Here is a 17,335-nt window from a genome sequence, read left to right on the forward strand (position 1 = left end):
ACAGTTCCTCGGAATCCAGTTTATCCCAGTTTGGATGGGTATCCCCAGATCTCATTGATGAAAGGAAGCTTCTTAGATCACTTGAATGCACTGGCAACAAATACCCTCCAAGAGCAATCTTGAACTTCTTTGTGATGTCAAATGATCTTATGAAAAGCGTATTTTTCAACCCAAGGCTCAAAAAGAGACCCAGAAAAATGTTTTCTGATTGTTAAAGAAGCCAGGAAACCAAATGAAACTCAAGTAATACCGGATCCTGAACAGAAATGTGAAGACTATACACTTCTTTGACATGAAAATAAAAAATATGGAAGCAATGAATCGTTAAACATCTGGATAGTTTTAGAGACATCTCACAGCTAGAACTACAGAATATTGTCTAAAAAATAAACCCATTTAACCACTTCCTCAATGCCCACCCAGCTCATGCCAGAGCTATGTGGAACATGCTAATGCCACACTGGTCCAACCTTATTAATGTCTCTCTACAACAAAGCAAATTCCCCGACTGCTTAAAAATTGGACAAGTATCTCCCCTAAGGGAAAATGAGTGAACGATCCTGAGAACTTCAACAATTACCTCCTTCCCCCCAATCTCTAGGCTCCCCTTCTTGCCAAAAAAATCCTAAAAAGGAGTGTTAACATCCAACTAAAAAAATGTGTTAATGACGACACTCTGCTGGACGAATTCCAATCTAGATTCAAAGAAAAACGAAGTATGGAGACACCAGATGCCCATAAAATCATGAACAGTGTACGACTTCTGCATGCTTATCCTTCTTGGCCTATCTGTGGCATTCAAAACTGTCAATAATGTAATATTTCTATAGGCCTGTATAGGCGCTGAAGAGAAAGTCTTGAGGTGGTTCAAATTTTTCCTAGATAACCTCTCTCAAGTGACTAAAGTGGACCTTGCACTATCTAACCCAGCCACTATCTCTCAAATCATCCCACATGGCTCCATTCTTACCCTGGCCATGTTCAGTTTCTATATTGAATCGTTGAGTGATCTGAATAAGGACGTCTGATTATTTTACCACCAATTTGCAGACAACATTTGAAAGTCTCATCTCTAGCAGGCGTTTCTAGACTGACCTCTACCCATAACAATCCTACAATCCTGGATGACAGCCCATCATCTTACATTTAACCACAAAGGAGAGAGTTCCTTCTCATTGTAATGAAATCTTCATCCATGTGGCTATATTCTACAAATATTCTTGACTGTTATCCTGCACTCTTGTTAAATTCCAAATCTTTAAGTTTCACACTAGAGGACCACCTCAATTTTCACAGCCACATATTTGTACCTTAGCAAGAAACAGTAACTACCAACTCAAACTTGTACAGGGAATCAAACCCTTTCTACCTGTCCAGGATCTAAATGGAATTTCACATGCTCTGGTACTTTCCAGACTGGACCATGGAAATGCCATCCTCACTGGCATCTCTAAAACCCACTGTGCACCATGCAAAGCTTGACCACATGTTGCTGCTCTCTTGGCCTCTGGAGCGGACAGATTTGACCGCATCTCTACCCTATTAACTTCACTAAATTGGATTCCCGTCAACAGGAGAACTATGTTTAAAGTTGACTGCATAGTTTAGCACATTATCCATTCCAAGCATTTGCAAAACATGGCAAAAAATTGAAACTCTCTAGTAGCATAAGGGAACTTCAAAGCCCTGAATCTCCTCTACTTCAAATCCCTGATTTCAAGAAAAACTTACTTTTTTTTTATTTTTAAAACCTCTATTGAACTAAAGGCAAGGTACAATTATGCATTGGGTTATAACAGTTTGACATCCGGAAACTGTAAGGGACCCTAGAATACATTTGGCATGTAGGCAAACAGTTGTTTTGCTGACTTATGTGTAAGGTATGGCGTCGTCTTTTTGTGTATTAGTAGGGCTGTCTCTGTCTGGGGTGTCGTCTGTAGCCTGGGCCGCGTGGGCTGGGGACTGGCCTTTCAAATTCAGTCATTGTCGCTGGTGTGGCCATCTTCGGACATTGTAGATTGGCCCGAGGAAGGGATTTCTGCAGCTGTTTAGTGAATGACAGAGCAGCTTTCGGGTCTGTGAAGAATTTGGGCTTCCCGCCCAAGTCGATGCGGAGCTTCACAGGGTACAGTAGAGCATATGTGACATGCAGCTGTTGGAGTAGTTTCTTAGTGGGGAGAAAGTCCCTGTGGGCCGCTTGTACAGTTAGGGTGAAGTCAGGGTAGAATGAGAGTGTGTTGCCATGGTGCCTGACCTCGCCCATTTCTCTGGCTTTTCGAAGAATGGAGTCACGGTCGCAGTAATTTAACAGGCGGGCTATTATGGGTCTTGCAGGGGCCCCAGGTGGAGGCAGCGGGCCAAGGGATCTGTGCGCCCATTCTATGATGAAATGCTTGGACAGGGTTTAACCGAAGAATTCGCGCAGCAGAGAGTCAAGATAGTCCTCCATTTTTGCTATTGCGGTGGACTCCGGAGCGCCAATGATGCGTATATTGTTTCTGCGGGAGCGTGATTCAAGATCTTTGTTCTTGGCGCGGTTGATTTCCAGGACCTTTTCCATCTTGAGAAGTCGCTGCCGGTTTTCCGCACTTGTGTCATCCTCCTCCGAGACCCTGGCCTCGAGTTACGTGATGCGGGTTTCGTGTGTGTCGACTGGCTGCTTGACTCAGTCGAGGCACGAAGACAGGTAGTCAATTTTGGAGTTAATAGACTTTAGACTGGATTTGACCTCGAGCAGTATGGCATGGAGGCTGTTATCATGCATTTCAGGTAGGTCCGTCTGTGTGGACTGTTCACCGGCCTCGGGGGGCAAGTCGCCGCCTCTACCGGTCCTCCAAAGGTGAGCTTAGCCTGCTTGCGATCTGCCTTACCATTCGCAAGTGTTTTGGGAATGGCTGGATAGTCGGAAGGGTTGCGGCCGGCGGCAGTTTGTAGAATATCACAGTGTAAGGACAGGGTTAGCGTATCGCACATGGCAGATCTTCACAAGCCCCCACTTCTGTTCTAGGATTGCGGGTTTGCAGCGCGACGGAGAACGTATTTTAAATAAGTCTTTCACAGGTAGTGCTCCCAGAATTTGGAACCAAATTCCACCGGAAATCTGAACCCCAACATTTCTACTAGCCTTCATGAAGTAGCTCAAAGCCTTCCTTTTATGATTTTGTATAGTTTGCATTTCCTGTTACATAATGAGTTTTTAATGATTTGTGAGGTGTTCTATAAAGTGCTCTGATGCTATAGGGCATGGTATCCATTATATAAAAACCTTCAAATAAATAAACGTATTCATCCCAACTGACTTCGCAACATTCCTCTCTCCCAATATGCACACCCAGTGCTTAATTTTGGCTAGTGATTGCAGGTGTGGCCCGTTAGCCCTCATTTTGGAGGACCCGTAATAATTATTTCTTATTTTTCCTCTTCCACATCAGACTTTGACCCAGAGCAAGAGGGAGCAAAACACAAAATTGGGAACAAAGCAGGAAGAGAAAGACGGAAATACAGGTTTAGGGGCAGGGAGTGTCAGGTGGTGGATTAAAGCTTTGGAATGTTGCATTCCTGATATTCAATAGCACCAGCCGTGGGCCCCAGCACATATTCTTTTACAAATTAGAAACTGGGCACACCTCAACATTCCAAGCATACATACCCCAAAGACTTGGCAACATAGCCACCTAAAAGGCTTTCCATCCCTAACACTCCATGGGATTCTCCATCATACCAACACCTAAAGTGCTCTTCAACATACGTGCCCCAAGAACCTCAACACTCTCGGGGGATCACACGTAATCACTCTCTTAGGATTTCACTACAGAAAAGTCATGAGGGATTTCTCCACACAGAGTTTCCAAATTCTGAAACCTTCAATGTCTCCCCTTAGACATCTTGCTCTGGAGTAGATTCTCCACACCCCCATGGTGTGATCATGCTGCATCAGACCCTTGGGACTCACATCAAAAGCTATCTTGAGAAGATCCACAATGTTGGAGGAGTCTTCCTTCAACTCGCCAATCTCAGAAACAGGAAAATACTTGTGAAGTTTCTGCAAAAAGTGATGGAAAGGAATTGAGTTAGCAGGAGAGTTCATAATGCCCTATTTCCTCCTCGCTGAGAGCAATAGACAGAGACTTCTCTTACTAAAATCAGATTATTTTTCCAATGCTTGACATTAGCAGAAACAATTTCTAATTGCTGAAGCTGGGGACCCATTTGCATGATCTCTTTCAGATATCACATTGCGCAGTGCATGGATAGAGATATTGGGATATTGCTTAGCTCAGTACAGAAATGTCCCACACTAGCAAATCATCATACTCTTGTGATTCACACCAAAAGGTTCAACCAATGTCTCCTCTACAAAAGGATGGTGTCAGAATTGCCAGGGTTTTATGCGTTTTGGCTCAGACTCTGTTTGGCTACATTTTAGCAACATTTTCTTCTTTCCCTATGTCAAACAATACATCACCCTAGGGAAACACTTTACTCTCTACCACAACTCTCTAGCATAACATATCCTTCACATTCTCTTTCCATCTCAGACTTACCTCCAACTAAATCTTCTCCTGTGCCTTGTGTCACTTCATAGTCTCTCTCAACCACATTCTCACTGCCCTACTGTAATAACAGCGCTCCTGATATTCTTAAAGGTTACTGATAACCACAGGCCTTGGGATGGGGGCAAAAACATGCTTCGAAGGTGCCATATGGCAAGTAATTATTGAACCATGTATTTATTTTTTCAGACCCAGCTACATATTATGTTTTTTAAATGCAGCATTTTCTCGCAATGTCATGAAAAGGTTCTTGAAGAAGGTAATCAGCTCAATCCCTATATCTGTAGTCTCTAAATCCCATGCATGTTTTCTCTCCATTTTGGAAACTTCAAATCCCCTTGCTTACCTCTGTCGGACAACAGTACAACCCCCCGTTATAACTCAGCTTGTATTCTTTTGCCACTGAGGATATGTTTCGGAGTACCCATGCTCTCCTTTAATGGAGGGATTGGATCTTTCCTAAATTCAACTGAGGCCGCTCATCATCCATACTATATACTATTTGATGCACTTTCATTGACACCATGAATCAATCTGAGGATACTAACTTAATTTTTAGCCTCAAATTTCAAATTCCTAAACATTTACAGAATATTTTATAATTTCTATTTTACATTTTGTTTCTTTATTTCTAAACACGTTAATAATCTATTAAGATAATTTAATTTTCTAAGTTGTCGTGGACTCCCTGAGCAGGCTTCGTGGACCCCCAGAGGTCCCCAGACCACAGGTTAAGAACCATTGCTCTAGCCTATTTTCTTGTCCCACTTTCAATTTGCAAGAGGTCACACTAATGACTCTGAACTCTTAGTAACTTAATCTACCACAAAGAAACTGTAGGAAATGCATGAAACAGTTTCCTGGTAGCACAAGACTAATTTCAATAATCAAGGACAACTGGAATAGCCACTAACTATGGGTTCCACAATTGCCTGCTACCCGTCAATGAGCACTTCAGTGTCTCATTAGCGGCAGTAAGTGCTATATAAATGGAATTACAATACAGGTCTTCACCCGTAAGTTATCTGCCCGCAATCAACCACATATCTACCCACTCAGTAAATTCTACTTTCTTTTATTGCCTGATCTCAGTCTTCCACATGACCACATGTATTATGTGCTTCCATAGATGTTTCTGCACTTTACTAACTGCTTCATTGGCATGCCCTATCTCTGAACTTTAGTCTGCATGTGACTTGTAACATCTCTTGTTTTCCACTGTGATCTATTTCACTGTAACACCCCTCCTCTCTGTCTTTTCCACTCTTAGTGGACTTTTACCGCTCTGAGGTCTCGTGTTTTCTGGGCCTCCTTCACCTCTCTCTGGCCTCCAGTCTCTGCTTCCTGCCTTCTCTCTGTGATGTTTTACGTGTCTGTCACCATCAATTATGCTACGACCTCTCTGTGACATATCACATCTTTTTATTATTTATCTATTCTGCTTCCATTATCTCCCTAGTGACTTCCTATTCATGGCTCCATCATGGGCTGTCCCACTTGAACACTGGTTTGCTATCTTTCATTGACCTCCAACCTCTGCATGTGATTCCATACCATGCCCACTCTGTCTATGCGAATGCACTGCCATTATTCTTTCATGACTACCCTCTATCTGGTAACCATCTTGTTTTTACCTCGTAGTAGGTGTAAGAATGGTTGGTGACCGCAAAGATGGGAATGATGCTCTTCCTGCCAAGCAGTCGCACCAGGGTGGGCACAGAGGGGTAATCCTGCTTAGTGTCATAGGTGTAGGAATCCTCTCTGTCCAGGTGGCACTGCTCATCATTTCGTGTCAGGATCCCATCCAGCACATTCACACCATCGGCTTCGTAGTGAAATGCTGACTCTGTGGAGAACACAAGGAGATGGGTGCTGTCTGCCCTCCACCCAATGCGGTCCTGGAAAAAGAGAAATTCATACAATGAAGGTAAGTCCAGACCACTGGCAGATAACAGGAGGGCCACTGCTGGCCTTAACATCATGGGACTACCACAGACTGAAGTCTCGGGAAGCAATACCAACTCAACATCAAGTGGGGCATTACCACCCATCATCTCAGCCTGCCGTGCTCACCGTGCACACTGCCGTCTGCAGGATGGCATCAAAGCCTCCTTCTGGTGGATCCAAGTTGCCAGAAATACGCTCACTCATCAGCTTGGTGCGAAACTCATCTACATCATTGGTCAAACGAATGACATTCTTGAAGGAGAAAGGTGGTGTGCTGCCAGTCCAGGGCTCCTTCAACCTGTGCAAGAGATTAAGATAAGGAGGATAGGTGAAGTACGAGACAGACTCTCGTGTTTTTATCCGCAAAAGAACAATGCCTACAGAAGAGCCTGATTGTGCTGGAAAACTACACTCCACTATATTGGCTAAAATTAACAGACAGCATAAGTATGACTTAATGCCGTATTTAAAGAGAATGTGAACTTTATCAAATAAACAGTCAAAAAACACTCTCTAAGAACTCTTTTCAGGACATTTTACCCAGGTATTGAACAGCCACCAAGAAAAGCCATGTTTTTTAGCTAGAAAGGTGAAGTACGCATCTGGGAAGAACAGGGCTGAATTCATTTGGGGTTGTTACTCCTACATGTGGTAGAGAAGTCTGTGGCCTTACTACATCCAGGAACACGAAGAATAGCATAACCAAACCTAAAACATACATGGGCTATTCTGTAAGCAGTTACTTAAATGCTCACAGAAATGTCCCCAATAATACATTTCTGGGCCCATTTTAGGTCCCCTAACAGCAAATCCTTCAGTGTAAAGCACTGTAAACTTAGTTAGGGGAGACAGCAAATCCCCTGGCCACTGAAGACCCTCCTCATTCGAGTGGTTGAAACTGGTTGCTAAGAAGTCATCAAGAAATCATATTGTAGGTAGTGTCCCTGTGAGTCAAGGGGAAAGGATGAAGGGAGGAAGCAGAAAATAGTACATAGAGGAGCTTGAGGACAATAGCGGTGGGCTCAAGTTCACAGAAAGAACTACGATCACGTTTAATTGTGGATGGAGAGTTTTGCATTTCTGTAACTACCCCCTCACCCCCTTTCTTGTCCAGTAGTTACTATTTTGGGGAGAGTAATGCCTCCTTGAGGCAGGCAACTCATAACTCATTTTCTTTTCCTAGCCCATTAAGCCTTGGATACTTTTCCATAGAGCCACGCCCCCTTCTGAAGTGCATCACCATAAAGGGTAACCCCAGGTGTACCACTTCCTGGCCAACCACAAGCCAAAATCATGATCATAGATAAAACGTTCCCAAGAAGGAAGGGCGGAAACGTAAATATCTGACAAGGAAGGGACAATTGGAGTAATGAAGAGTAGTAATGCACCAATTCCTCCTCCCTTTTCTTGTGTGAGTCATTACTCTGTGAGGATACACCAAAGCTACATGCCTTTGTCACAATCACATAACACAAAAAAAAGAAGCTCTGATCAAAGCAACACTCTCTGTTAATGCTACTTTCAGATAGCCCATAAATATGGCAGATGTAGAGGTGATTTACTGTCGCAAACACATTGGTACCAAATTCTACTGCCTGGTCTAAATGGGAGCAGTAAAAAACGCGACAAGCTGGTTGCAGCTTTACCACCGTAAGCTGAAGATGCTCCATGTCACCCTACCTTTATCTGGTCCAGAAAGTTCCAAGCACACTCCTTCATATGCTAGCTATGTGACTATTTTCATCCAGTGACTCAGAGCCACAGTGGAGAACTTCAGACTTATATTTGAAGCCTCAGAGTCACTGAATGGTTATCGGACTGTTAAAAGGACGAAGAGCGCACCAGGTATGTACCCACTGTCTTGACAACACCCAGGAGCAGTGTCCTTCCTTCTATAGCTGCGGATGATGGAAAAATTATAGTAGGGTATCTGTTTCCAGTGATTAGGACACAATAATCTGAGTACTTGAGATTCCCCTGTCTGTGGCTCTCCAGACAGGCCATCCAGGGATGTTTATCTGAGCCATTGGTTCGTCTGGGTTTCAACTTTAGTGAAATGCCACCCACTCAGTCATGAAGTTGAAACTAACATTGATTTTGCATGAACTGGATTATTTGTATCTACTCAGTGCCTTAGTCTGTGACAATCGACACATTAGTTACGCAAATGTTGGTGTCAGCTGTAGTCCTACTGCTTGCAAATCTAGTTCCTACTACCTGTTTCTACTTTGCTCACAGGCTCTATCTAGGCTACTGGTATCTTGGACATCTGCCCTTTCATTGCATTAATTCTGGCTGGTTGTCCATTACCAGAGGATTCGTTAGGGCTAGCTCCTGAGACCGGCCTTCAGTACTATTGAGTCTGACACACACACTCAATTCTAAGCTTCTCACTTTACAAAGAAATAGCAGGAATTGATAAACGCACCTCAGCAATTTCCTATCGCAAGAAGGTGAGCACAAGCATATAACCCACTGGGAACCTAAATAGAGACCCATAGTAAAATAAACTCTGTTGAAGTGTCAAGAGGAAATAAATACAGTAAAGAACCCCAAACGACATAGTGCAGCATCAGTGACTGAATTAAGTAGCTCAGATATATCGCGAACGCAGAGTCGGACTGGTTCTGACAGTAATCTGATGTGAGAATTGTGGAAAGCCAGATCCACTACACCACCAAGGAGAAGTACAGACCTTCTGCAAGCACTAAATACTTATGAAAACATAAAGCACTTCCGTATCGGTGTTTGAGACAATAAAGTACAAAGATATTTAAGTGTGCACCTATTCAGACACATTCCTCTGAATTTTGGAATTAGACAGGTATTTTGCAAGAAACACATGCCTGACCAACATACTAATGAAAGACAAGGTAGATTCTGTGTTTGAACGTTCGAAAAATTGAGCCATCATGTTCTATTGGTGTACAGTGCGTTGGGATATTTTAGGATGAAACATATCAGATCCATCCTAAAAATGTCCATATTGGAAAGAGCACTGGGTGGACGGGGCGTAATACATCAATTTGATGATACGATTATTGAGTAGCGAAGTCCATTGTTTAATCGGAGCGAGCAGTATTACAATCCAGCTTTACTGTGCGATGGGCTGGACTGAAAACCTTTGGCTATTGTGGTGTAGAACCCAACCAAGAAACGAATGCACACATTACTAAGCCAATAAATCAGTTTCCTGGAGTAATATTCAGACTAGAACAATGAGTAGCAAATATTCCATGTAGGACTTTCATTTGATGCAAGGCCTAATGATTTTTTATTTAAATGGGACATAGTATTAGAAGAAAAGGCTTTTCATAACATCCAGTTTCTGTTATTGTGACTTATGTTCACTACTTATCATTAGGTTCATCTTGTACGGGAGAATGGCAGATAAATAAATAATTACCAACCACCGCTCTCACCTAACACATGCTCTAATTTAGCTTCATAAAACCCCTAGAGATTGGTAATAGATTATTATGTTGCATTCATTTTCAAAATGTGTACTTAGTGCAGGGATCTAAAGAAAGTATGGATCTGAGAGAAGGGAGGCACTGAGTAATGCAGTTGCAAGTACAGCAGTTTTTATGGACAACGATTCCTTGCAGAGGTATGCCAGAAAGCTTTACTCCTGGCTAGAGGTGACCAGCTGTAGGAATCGTGAAAGGGTGAGCGGGGGAAGGCATCTACAATGCCCCCATTGCGGATCGTAAAAGAGGGCTGTGTCTGGCAGCGAGGTACGTGGTCCAGTCCTGGGCTTTCTCTCCATGGTGGTTAACTAGTGTGTCACCGAGTCGGTGGAAAGGGACCACTTCTGCAGAGATGGCTGCCAGCTGTCTGAATTCTGTGATGAGCCTAAAGTGATCTTTCAAAGAGAGTGAGGAGTAGATCAGTCTGGAAGAGTAATAACTCTCAGCTTTCTGAGCTTGAGTTCGTAGCCCATACTCCTACTGGCGTCCAATCATTTCCCCAGTGCACATGACTTAGAGTATTGTTCATGACTTTGAAGGCAGCTACGTGTCTGGTGCATCATTTGGGCAATCTGGATAAATTGGAATGGTCTGGTCTTTACGTAGGGCTAAGCCATCAAATACACCAGAGAGCCATTGACTGACAGTCAGGATGGCTGTAGTCCGTCCGCTACACTTACTCTGGTGCTGGAATGGGATTCAGAGTCTGTTAGGAAAGGTCAGAATACCAATCTTCATCAATGCATTGGCCGAAGTCAGAGATATACCTTCCCTAATGGTTTGTGTCAACCACGCTGACATGATGATCAATCGAAATGCATGCCAGTCACTCCAAGTAAGTGGGCGCAGTATCTATATGTTTATTAGATGTTTAATCCTTTATGGCTGATGAAGATGGCTAATCGTGATGATTGTGTAAGTCATGGTATAAGGTGTCAGATTTGTAATGCATCTCAGCTGTTGATTAGGGCTTTGGCACAAGTGAGATTACACTAAATCAAACCAAATGATGAAGTGGCAGAATAGAATCAGTTTGAAGAGGCTAAGAAGAATGGCCAGAGAAGGCTTCAACAAAGGCAGCGTTGTTTGGAGGTGGTCTGTAGAGAATAAGGAATGAGAGTGAGGAACTGTGTGAGCGGCTGTGCTTGGCAAGGGGAGAGTCACTTATTGCCACCATTCCTCAGGAATATCTTCTTTTCGGGATGTGTTGTTCCCAAGGTAGGCTGATGTGATGAAGAACAAGTCTAGTCACTTATTACTGAAGAAAGAGACGGGTGACACACTTCAGATTTTGAAAGTTATACTAACTTTTATTGTAATCTAACCCCTATTGTGAAGAGTCGATATGAGTTTTGCTCTTGGCCCCTCTCAATGCTTGATATTTTTGAATAGTGAGATTGTGACGGTATTGCTCACGGTGCCTCTCCTGGTGTTCTTTTTTCCATCATGTCAGTGTTCAGATCTTGAATGTGGTACCAGTTCATCGCCTGCAATCTGCAATCTGATGCTGCTATAGATATAGTTGGTAGCTAGTGGAGTAGGAGCAGTGAGTGGAAGGGGCGGTGGAATGGTTGTGGTTAGGTTGCAGGCAGACAAGGATAATGAAGGGTGTGGAAGAACATGATCGGGTTGGGTGTGGAGGGGAGACTGGGGATGTGAGTCTGTGAGTGACTGCCCAGAATGGGCAGTTGAGGGTAAAGGGAGGTTAGAAAGGAGTGGATGGAGAACAGAAGAGGAAAGAAGGCAGGCTGGGTGGAAGTGGATTGGAATAAATGTTCTGAGCTGACGGGAGGGAATGGTGGGATCTTGAGAGAACAAGAATGTTCCTCAGGAGCTGGACTAGATGGAGCAGCAGGGAGTGATGGGGAAGGGGTGTTAAAGGAAAAGGCTTCAGGCTAATTTTTCCTTTGGCAAACCTGGATGGTTCGTACAGAGAGGAAAGGACTGACAATCAAAGTTGTAAGTAGAAATGGTGTAGAGGGAAAAAGAGTCATGAAAGAAGGGTGTTAGAAGAAGGCAATTCACACAGAAGGCAGGGTGGTGCCATTAGGGAAAAGGCATCCAGGAGGCAAACACAGAAATGTATTAGTGCCTGGTCGAAATTGTTAAGGGGTTGACCCACAACTGATAATAATTATAAACCTAAATTTAGCCTTTTGCCCTAATTATAATACTTACTCTAATTGTAACGACCACTACCTATCGCTCTGAATGTCAGCATTTTCGGATTTTAAAAGATTTAACTGATTCTAACATATTATTTTTCAAAATTAAAGATTTTTAATTTTATATTTATGATATTTGTGTGTTAGAGGTTGTAGTTGTATATATTATATTGGCTGACCATCAACAGGGGAAGACAAAGCTATATAAAGAGCATTCAGACAAGAGCAATAAAGTGATACAATTATTTTTCATAGGATGTTTAAATGGATGGATAATCACTAAATGGGTAATTAGTCTTTTAACAAGCAGAAATTAAAACTTGACTTTCAGGACTACAGTGGAGAATTCACCAGCTAGTTCAGGAATGTCAAAATCTGCAAATGATCCCAAGGGTCTCATTCTGCTGGGAAAATTCAAAGTGACCAGGTAAATCAAAAGAAGGAACGTTAACTTCTGACACAATCTATGAATCAAAACACCAGTGTTAAACGGAAAATACATGTACATCTCTAATAGAGAAAAAATATACAGAGGGGTAAAGACAAAGTAATAGTAAGGCAAAGAAAGAAAGTGAAAGGCACTGACGAGTAATAAAGCAAACATAAGGAGATGATGGACGGAGCTCTGAAACTTTTCAGACACTCACCCCCAGTCATATAGCTGGGTCTGACTTGGGGTGGCGAAGTGAGCTAAAGAACAGTGATGGATTCAACCCAGATCTGTGATTAGAGGTGAGTGTATGAAAAGTTTCAGCGCTCCGTCCATCATCTCCTTGTATTTGCTTTGTTTGCTTTGTTCGCCCTAAGTTGGCAGGGTATGCCCAGACGTGGGTCCCTTGCTCACTTTGGCACTGGATTCAAGCTAGCCTGGCTGATATGGGGTATTACCCCAAAACCGGTTCCAGGATGCTTGTTTTTGGTCCAGGGAATACCTGACTTGGCAGTTCGGTCTGGACTGTTCCCATGAGGCACAGGGTCAAGACTGATTTGCATATAGCTATGTCTGAACTGGGGCGGCGAAGTGAGCTGAAGAACGATGATGGATTCAACCCAGATCTGTGACTGTGGGTGAGTGTCTGAAAGGTTTCAGCACTCCGTCCATCATTTCCTTGTGTTTGCATTGAAGAGTAATATCCATGGATAGAAAAACAGAGAAACAACTGAAGATAGAAAGAGACGAGAGAGAGTAGTAAAGAGAGAATGATAACAGGTGGCACAAGGGTGCGAACACACTAATGGAGATAGAAGGTGAACTCAAGAGCGCGAAAACATAGAGGTGGGGGAGAAAGACAGGAAAGGGAGAACAAAGACCAATAGAGAGAGATGAGCAATATGATGGTGAGAATGTGGGGGAGTGTGCATTAAAGAGCAGGGAGGGGTAAAGAGTAAGAGAGTTAAAGACATTTGGAATGAGAGAAAGGGCAAATTCACACTGCGGAGGAAGAGGAAGTGAAATGGAGAAACAATGTGGTAGTGAAAAGGAGTGAGGAGTGGGAAGGGAGATGGGATGGGTACTGTGAAAGAGATAGACCAGGACAGAGAGAGAGAGAGAGAGAGAGAGAGAGAGTGAGTGAGAGAGAGTGAGATAAGGAGCACAAAAAAGAAAGAGAGAGTGAGACCAAATGAGAATCAATAATTTGGAGTTATTGGACGGCTACGACTTACTTCTGAGGCCGCATGTCAGTCTGGGGCACCGTCACCTTGTCGACAAACTTGCCAAAGCCAATTGTGTAATCCCTGGAGATAGAGGTGACAACAGCGGCTAAGGAAGGGGAAAAAAAAGAATTCTGAAGAACTTGAAAGAGGTACTTGACAGAGAGTGAGAGCGTTATGTGTATGAAACACTTACAGAGATGCATCAGATTAGATGTTGTTGGTAGGAGCTGACATATGACCACTAGGAGCCAATTTCATATAGGCTACGACCATCAAACTGCGCACACAGATCACACCACTCAGCACAATGCCCCACACTACAAACTAGCAAACAACAAGGTGCCAATGCAATGGTGTCTGATAAACTTGGTAAGAAAAGAGTCGCAGGGCAGGGTGCCTCTCGTCTCTCACCTAGTTCTTGCCCCATTCTCTTCAGATTGTCCAAATCATCAGACATGGAGTGGGAGAAGTCCATGAGGATGTAGAGGTCCACTGGGGTTTCCATGGGCTCGAAGACCTGCATGTTGAAGCTTTTCTCCTCGCCAGCTCTCAGTCTCATGGTCATTCTCTGAGGAGACACTTGTGTCTTCTGCAGAGATGTATTAATTTCGTAGCTCTGCAAAGAGAAGAGGACACTATGAGACATGCCAATCAGTGCAGGAAACAGACAAAGGGGCTGGTTTATATGTTGGCGGTAAGGATACTCCAACGCACCTAATTTAGATGGGTGGACATACAGGTCAGTATTCACTGCCTGCCACCACCAAGGGCAATGAAAACTGTCTCATGCTCCCCTTGCAAGTGGGGACATAGCTAACTATGAACACCCTCTGTAGACACATAATCAACACCTACATTTTCACTGACGCTGCTCATCTAGGGTCATCTGGACTCATCTCCTGCCATGTTGAGGTCCTGCCTCCTGCAGAGAGCTGAATGAGAAGTAACAATCTCAAGCTGGAAACTAAAACTAAATCTTGGCTTCTAATTCTCAGACGCCTATTACAACAACTACAAGAGCTATGTTTTCTCTCTAATTCGTTAGCATTGAAAAAGGTTGAAAAATGTGTGTTCTGCTTACAATAGTGCTATCTACGTCAGCCTCACCGAATACCATTGTGAGTGTATGTAAGCTGCATGAGTATCTTCTGTGATATTTGGCCAGAAAATATTTCAATCCACCTCAGTACATCTGAAGGAAATTAATTAGTTTCCAGTGCGCTTCAGAACCACCTTTCAGAATTGGTACCTTGGTCTTACAAACCTACACAATCAACAAAATGTATAGCATCCGATTAGCCTCACATCATGTGATAACTACTTTACATTCTAGTATTTGTTTGGTTATTCCCATAACAAGCATGGATCTACTGTTCCCAGCATGCAAAGCGTTCTGGCTAAATAGCCAGACAGGCTGAATGTGCCTCGCGTGACATGGGGGCAGCTGACTGTCCTGAATAATGAACTCTGATATAAAATTGGCTGAAAGGATTAACTCAGTCACTGAGAGGCCCTCCTTTGAAAGGGATGTGGAACCTAAACATAACTTCATCTATTAAAGCCTGTAGTAAATGTTTAGCAGCACTAGAGATTCTCGCTCTTATATGGACCCACTCAAATTAGGAGAGCCAAAGCAAGCTGATTGTTGTAGTTACCTGATGTACCCAAAGGCCAAGAAACCCACATCCTACTACATTAACATTAGCAACGCCTTAAGTTGTGCATGCGGCAAAGGCACTTCTTGTTCACCGAATAGTGCCGTAGTCTCCGGCTTAATCATTGCTTCAACTCTCTCCTCCTGTCTTATCTCTTTGGGTTCTTGAGGACATGCATACAAGTGCAACAGGCTTGCGCCCTGATTACAAGTTGCATGGTACCGGGGCTATTGATTTTACTAATATTGTCTGAAACAATCATCCAGGTACACTTACGGGTAAAACACAAAGGAATGGGGAATTACCACATGGGACTGATATTTCTGTCGTAAATCCACATGAAATTCCATGAGATTTTGCTACATACATTGCCCACCTGATCTGATCAGCTCTGAGCAGGTGGTAAATGTATGTGCATGCCTGGTTGTGGAGTCAGAAGAGAGGACGGGGTAGGAGGAAGAAGGGGCGGGAAGAGGAAGATTGTTTCTAGCAGGGATGGGAAGACATTGCATGTACCCCGTATGGAAAAAAGCAGAATGAGTCTTCTCTGCTGCGGCAGCCAAAGCCTCATGGAATTACCAGACATCTGGTGTGGTTCTCCCACATACAGGAAAATTGAGTGTGGAAAAACCGACCCACTTTGACTCAGACAGAGAGGAATTCCATGAGGTGATTCCTCTCCACCTGACTTGCAAACAGCCCCGTAGTGTTTGAAGATATTAGTCCCTTAACTTATATCAAGAGCAGTTTGCGTCGTGTCTCTATGCAGCGCTTACGGTTCACAAATGACTTCAAGGGTGGCGCTGGTGATCCAAGACTTGAAATAGGTCAGTTTCAGTTTTTATTCCTTCATTTTCTAAGATGGTAAAATGCCTGTTCGTTAGTATATCTATCTTAAATCCATGGTACGACAATTGCTCACAGCCAACACGTTTTGCTCTTGTCGGCTCTGATTACCAAATGAGCTTTCTCAAGAAGTAATCAGCCCTATGGGTGAAATGCTTAGAAGCACCGTCTGTGTTATGGAAGTTACGATAAGCCTTTCACTCCTAATATGTTACCACACAGTGAGCACTACGTGGGGCCTAAAGTCTGGCCGTACCCTGCCCACGGATGCCTGCCCATGCGTGTGTTTGTGGCTGTACCACCACAGACTGGGTGAGTTCTACTACTCATAACTGTCTTTCTTCAGAAAATCCTGGGGTGATATAGTCAGAGATCTGCAGCCTGCACACCCTACTGTGTCCCCTCTGTGAGCAAGAGCACCCCCAGCCCTCGCAAGAGCTCCCCCAGCTCTCACAAGAGCATCCACAGCCCTCACAAGAGCTCCCCCAGCCCTCGCAAGAGCTCCCCCAGCTCTCGCAAGAGCTCCCCCAGCCCTCGCAAGAGCACCCCCAGCCCTCGCAAGAGCTCCCCCAGCCCTCGTAAGAGCACCCCCAGCCCTCGCAAGAGCACACCCAGCCCTCGCAAGAGCACCCCCAGCCCTCGCAAGAGCATCCACAGCCCTCACAAGAGCTCCCCCAGCCCTCGCAAGACAATCCCCAGCCCTCGCCAGAGCACCCCCAGCCCTCGCGAGAGCACCCCCAGCCCTCGCAAGAGCACCCCCAGCCCTCGCAAGAGCACCCCCAGCCCTCGCAAGAGCACACCCAGCCCTCGCAAGACAATCCCCAGCCCTCACCAGAGCACCGACAGCCCTCGCAAGAGCACCCCCAGCCCTCGCAAGAGCTCCCCCAGCTCTCGCAAGAGCATCCACAGCTCTCGCAAGAGCACCCCCAGCCCTCGCAAGAGCACCCCCAGCCCTCGCAAGAGCACACCCTAGCCCTTGCAAGAGCACCCCAGCCCTCGCAAGAGCACACCCCAGCCCTCGCAAGAGCACACCCTAGCCCTTG

General features: G+C 44.3%; 1 protein-coding gene across 5 annotated transcripts in view; it reads right to left on the bottom strand.

The window, feature by feature from the left end:
* Positions 1-17,335, bottom strand: part of ITGB4 (integrin subunit beta 4) — a 261,824-nt gene that overhangs the window by 154,032 nt on the left and 90,457 nt on the right. For all 5 annotated transcript variants that reach the window (XM_085616984.1, XM_085616983.1, XM_085616982.1 and 2 more), the window contains exons 5-9: positions 14,203-14,407; positions 13,801-13,897; positions 6,627-6,798; positions 6,188-6,451; positions 3,953-4,042 (exon numbers count right to left, since the gene is read on the bottom strand). In XM_085616984.1, the coding sequence (XP_085473110.1) occupies positions 3,953-4,042; positions 6,188-6,451; positions 6,627-6,798; positions 13,801-13,897; positions 14,203-14,407 (828 nt within the window). The remainder of the gene's footprint in view (positions 1-3,952; positions 4,043-6,187; positions 6,452-6,626; positions 6,799-13,800; positions 13,898-14,202; positions 14,408-17,335) is intronic.

The sequence above is a fragment of the Triturus cristatus genome, chromosome 7 (genome assembly GCF_964204655.1).
Source record: "Triturus cristatus chromosome 7, aTriCri1.1, whole genome shotgun sequence".
NCBI lineage: Eukaryota > Metazoa > Chordata > Amphibia > Caudata > Salamandridae > Triturus > Triturus cristatus.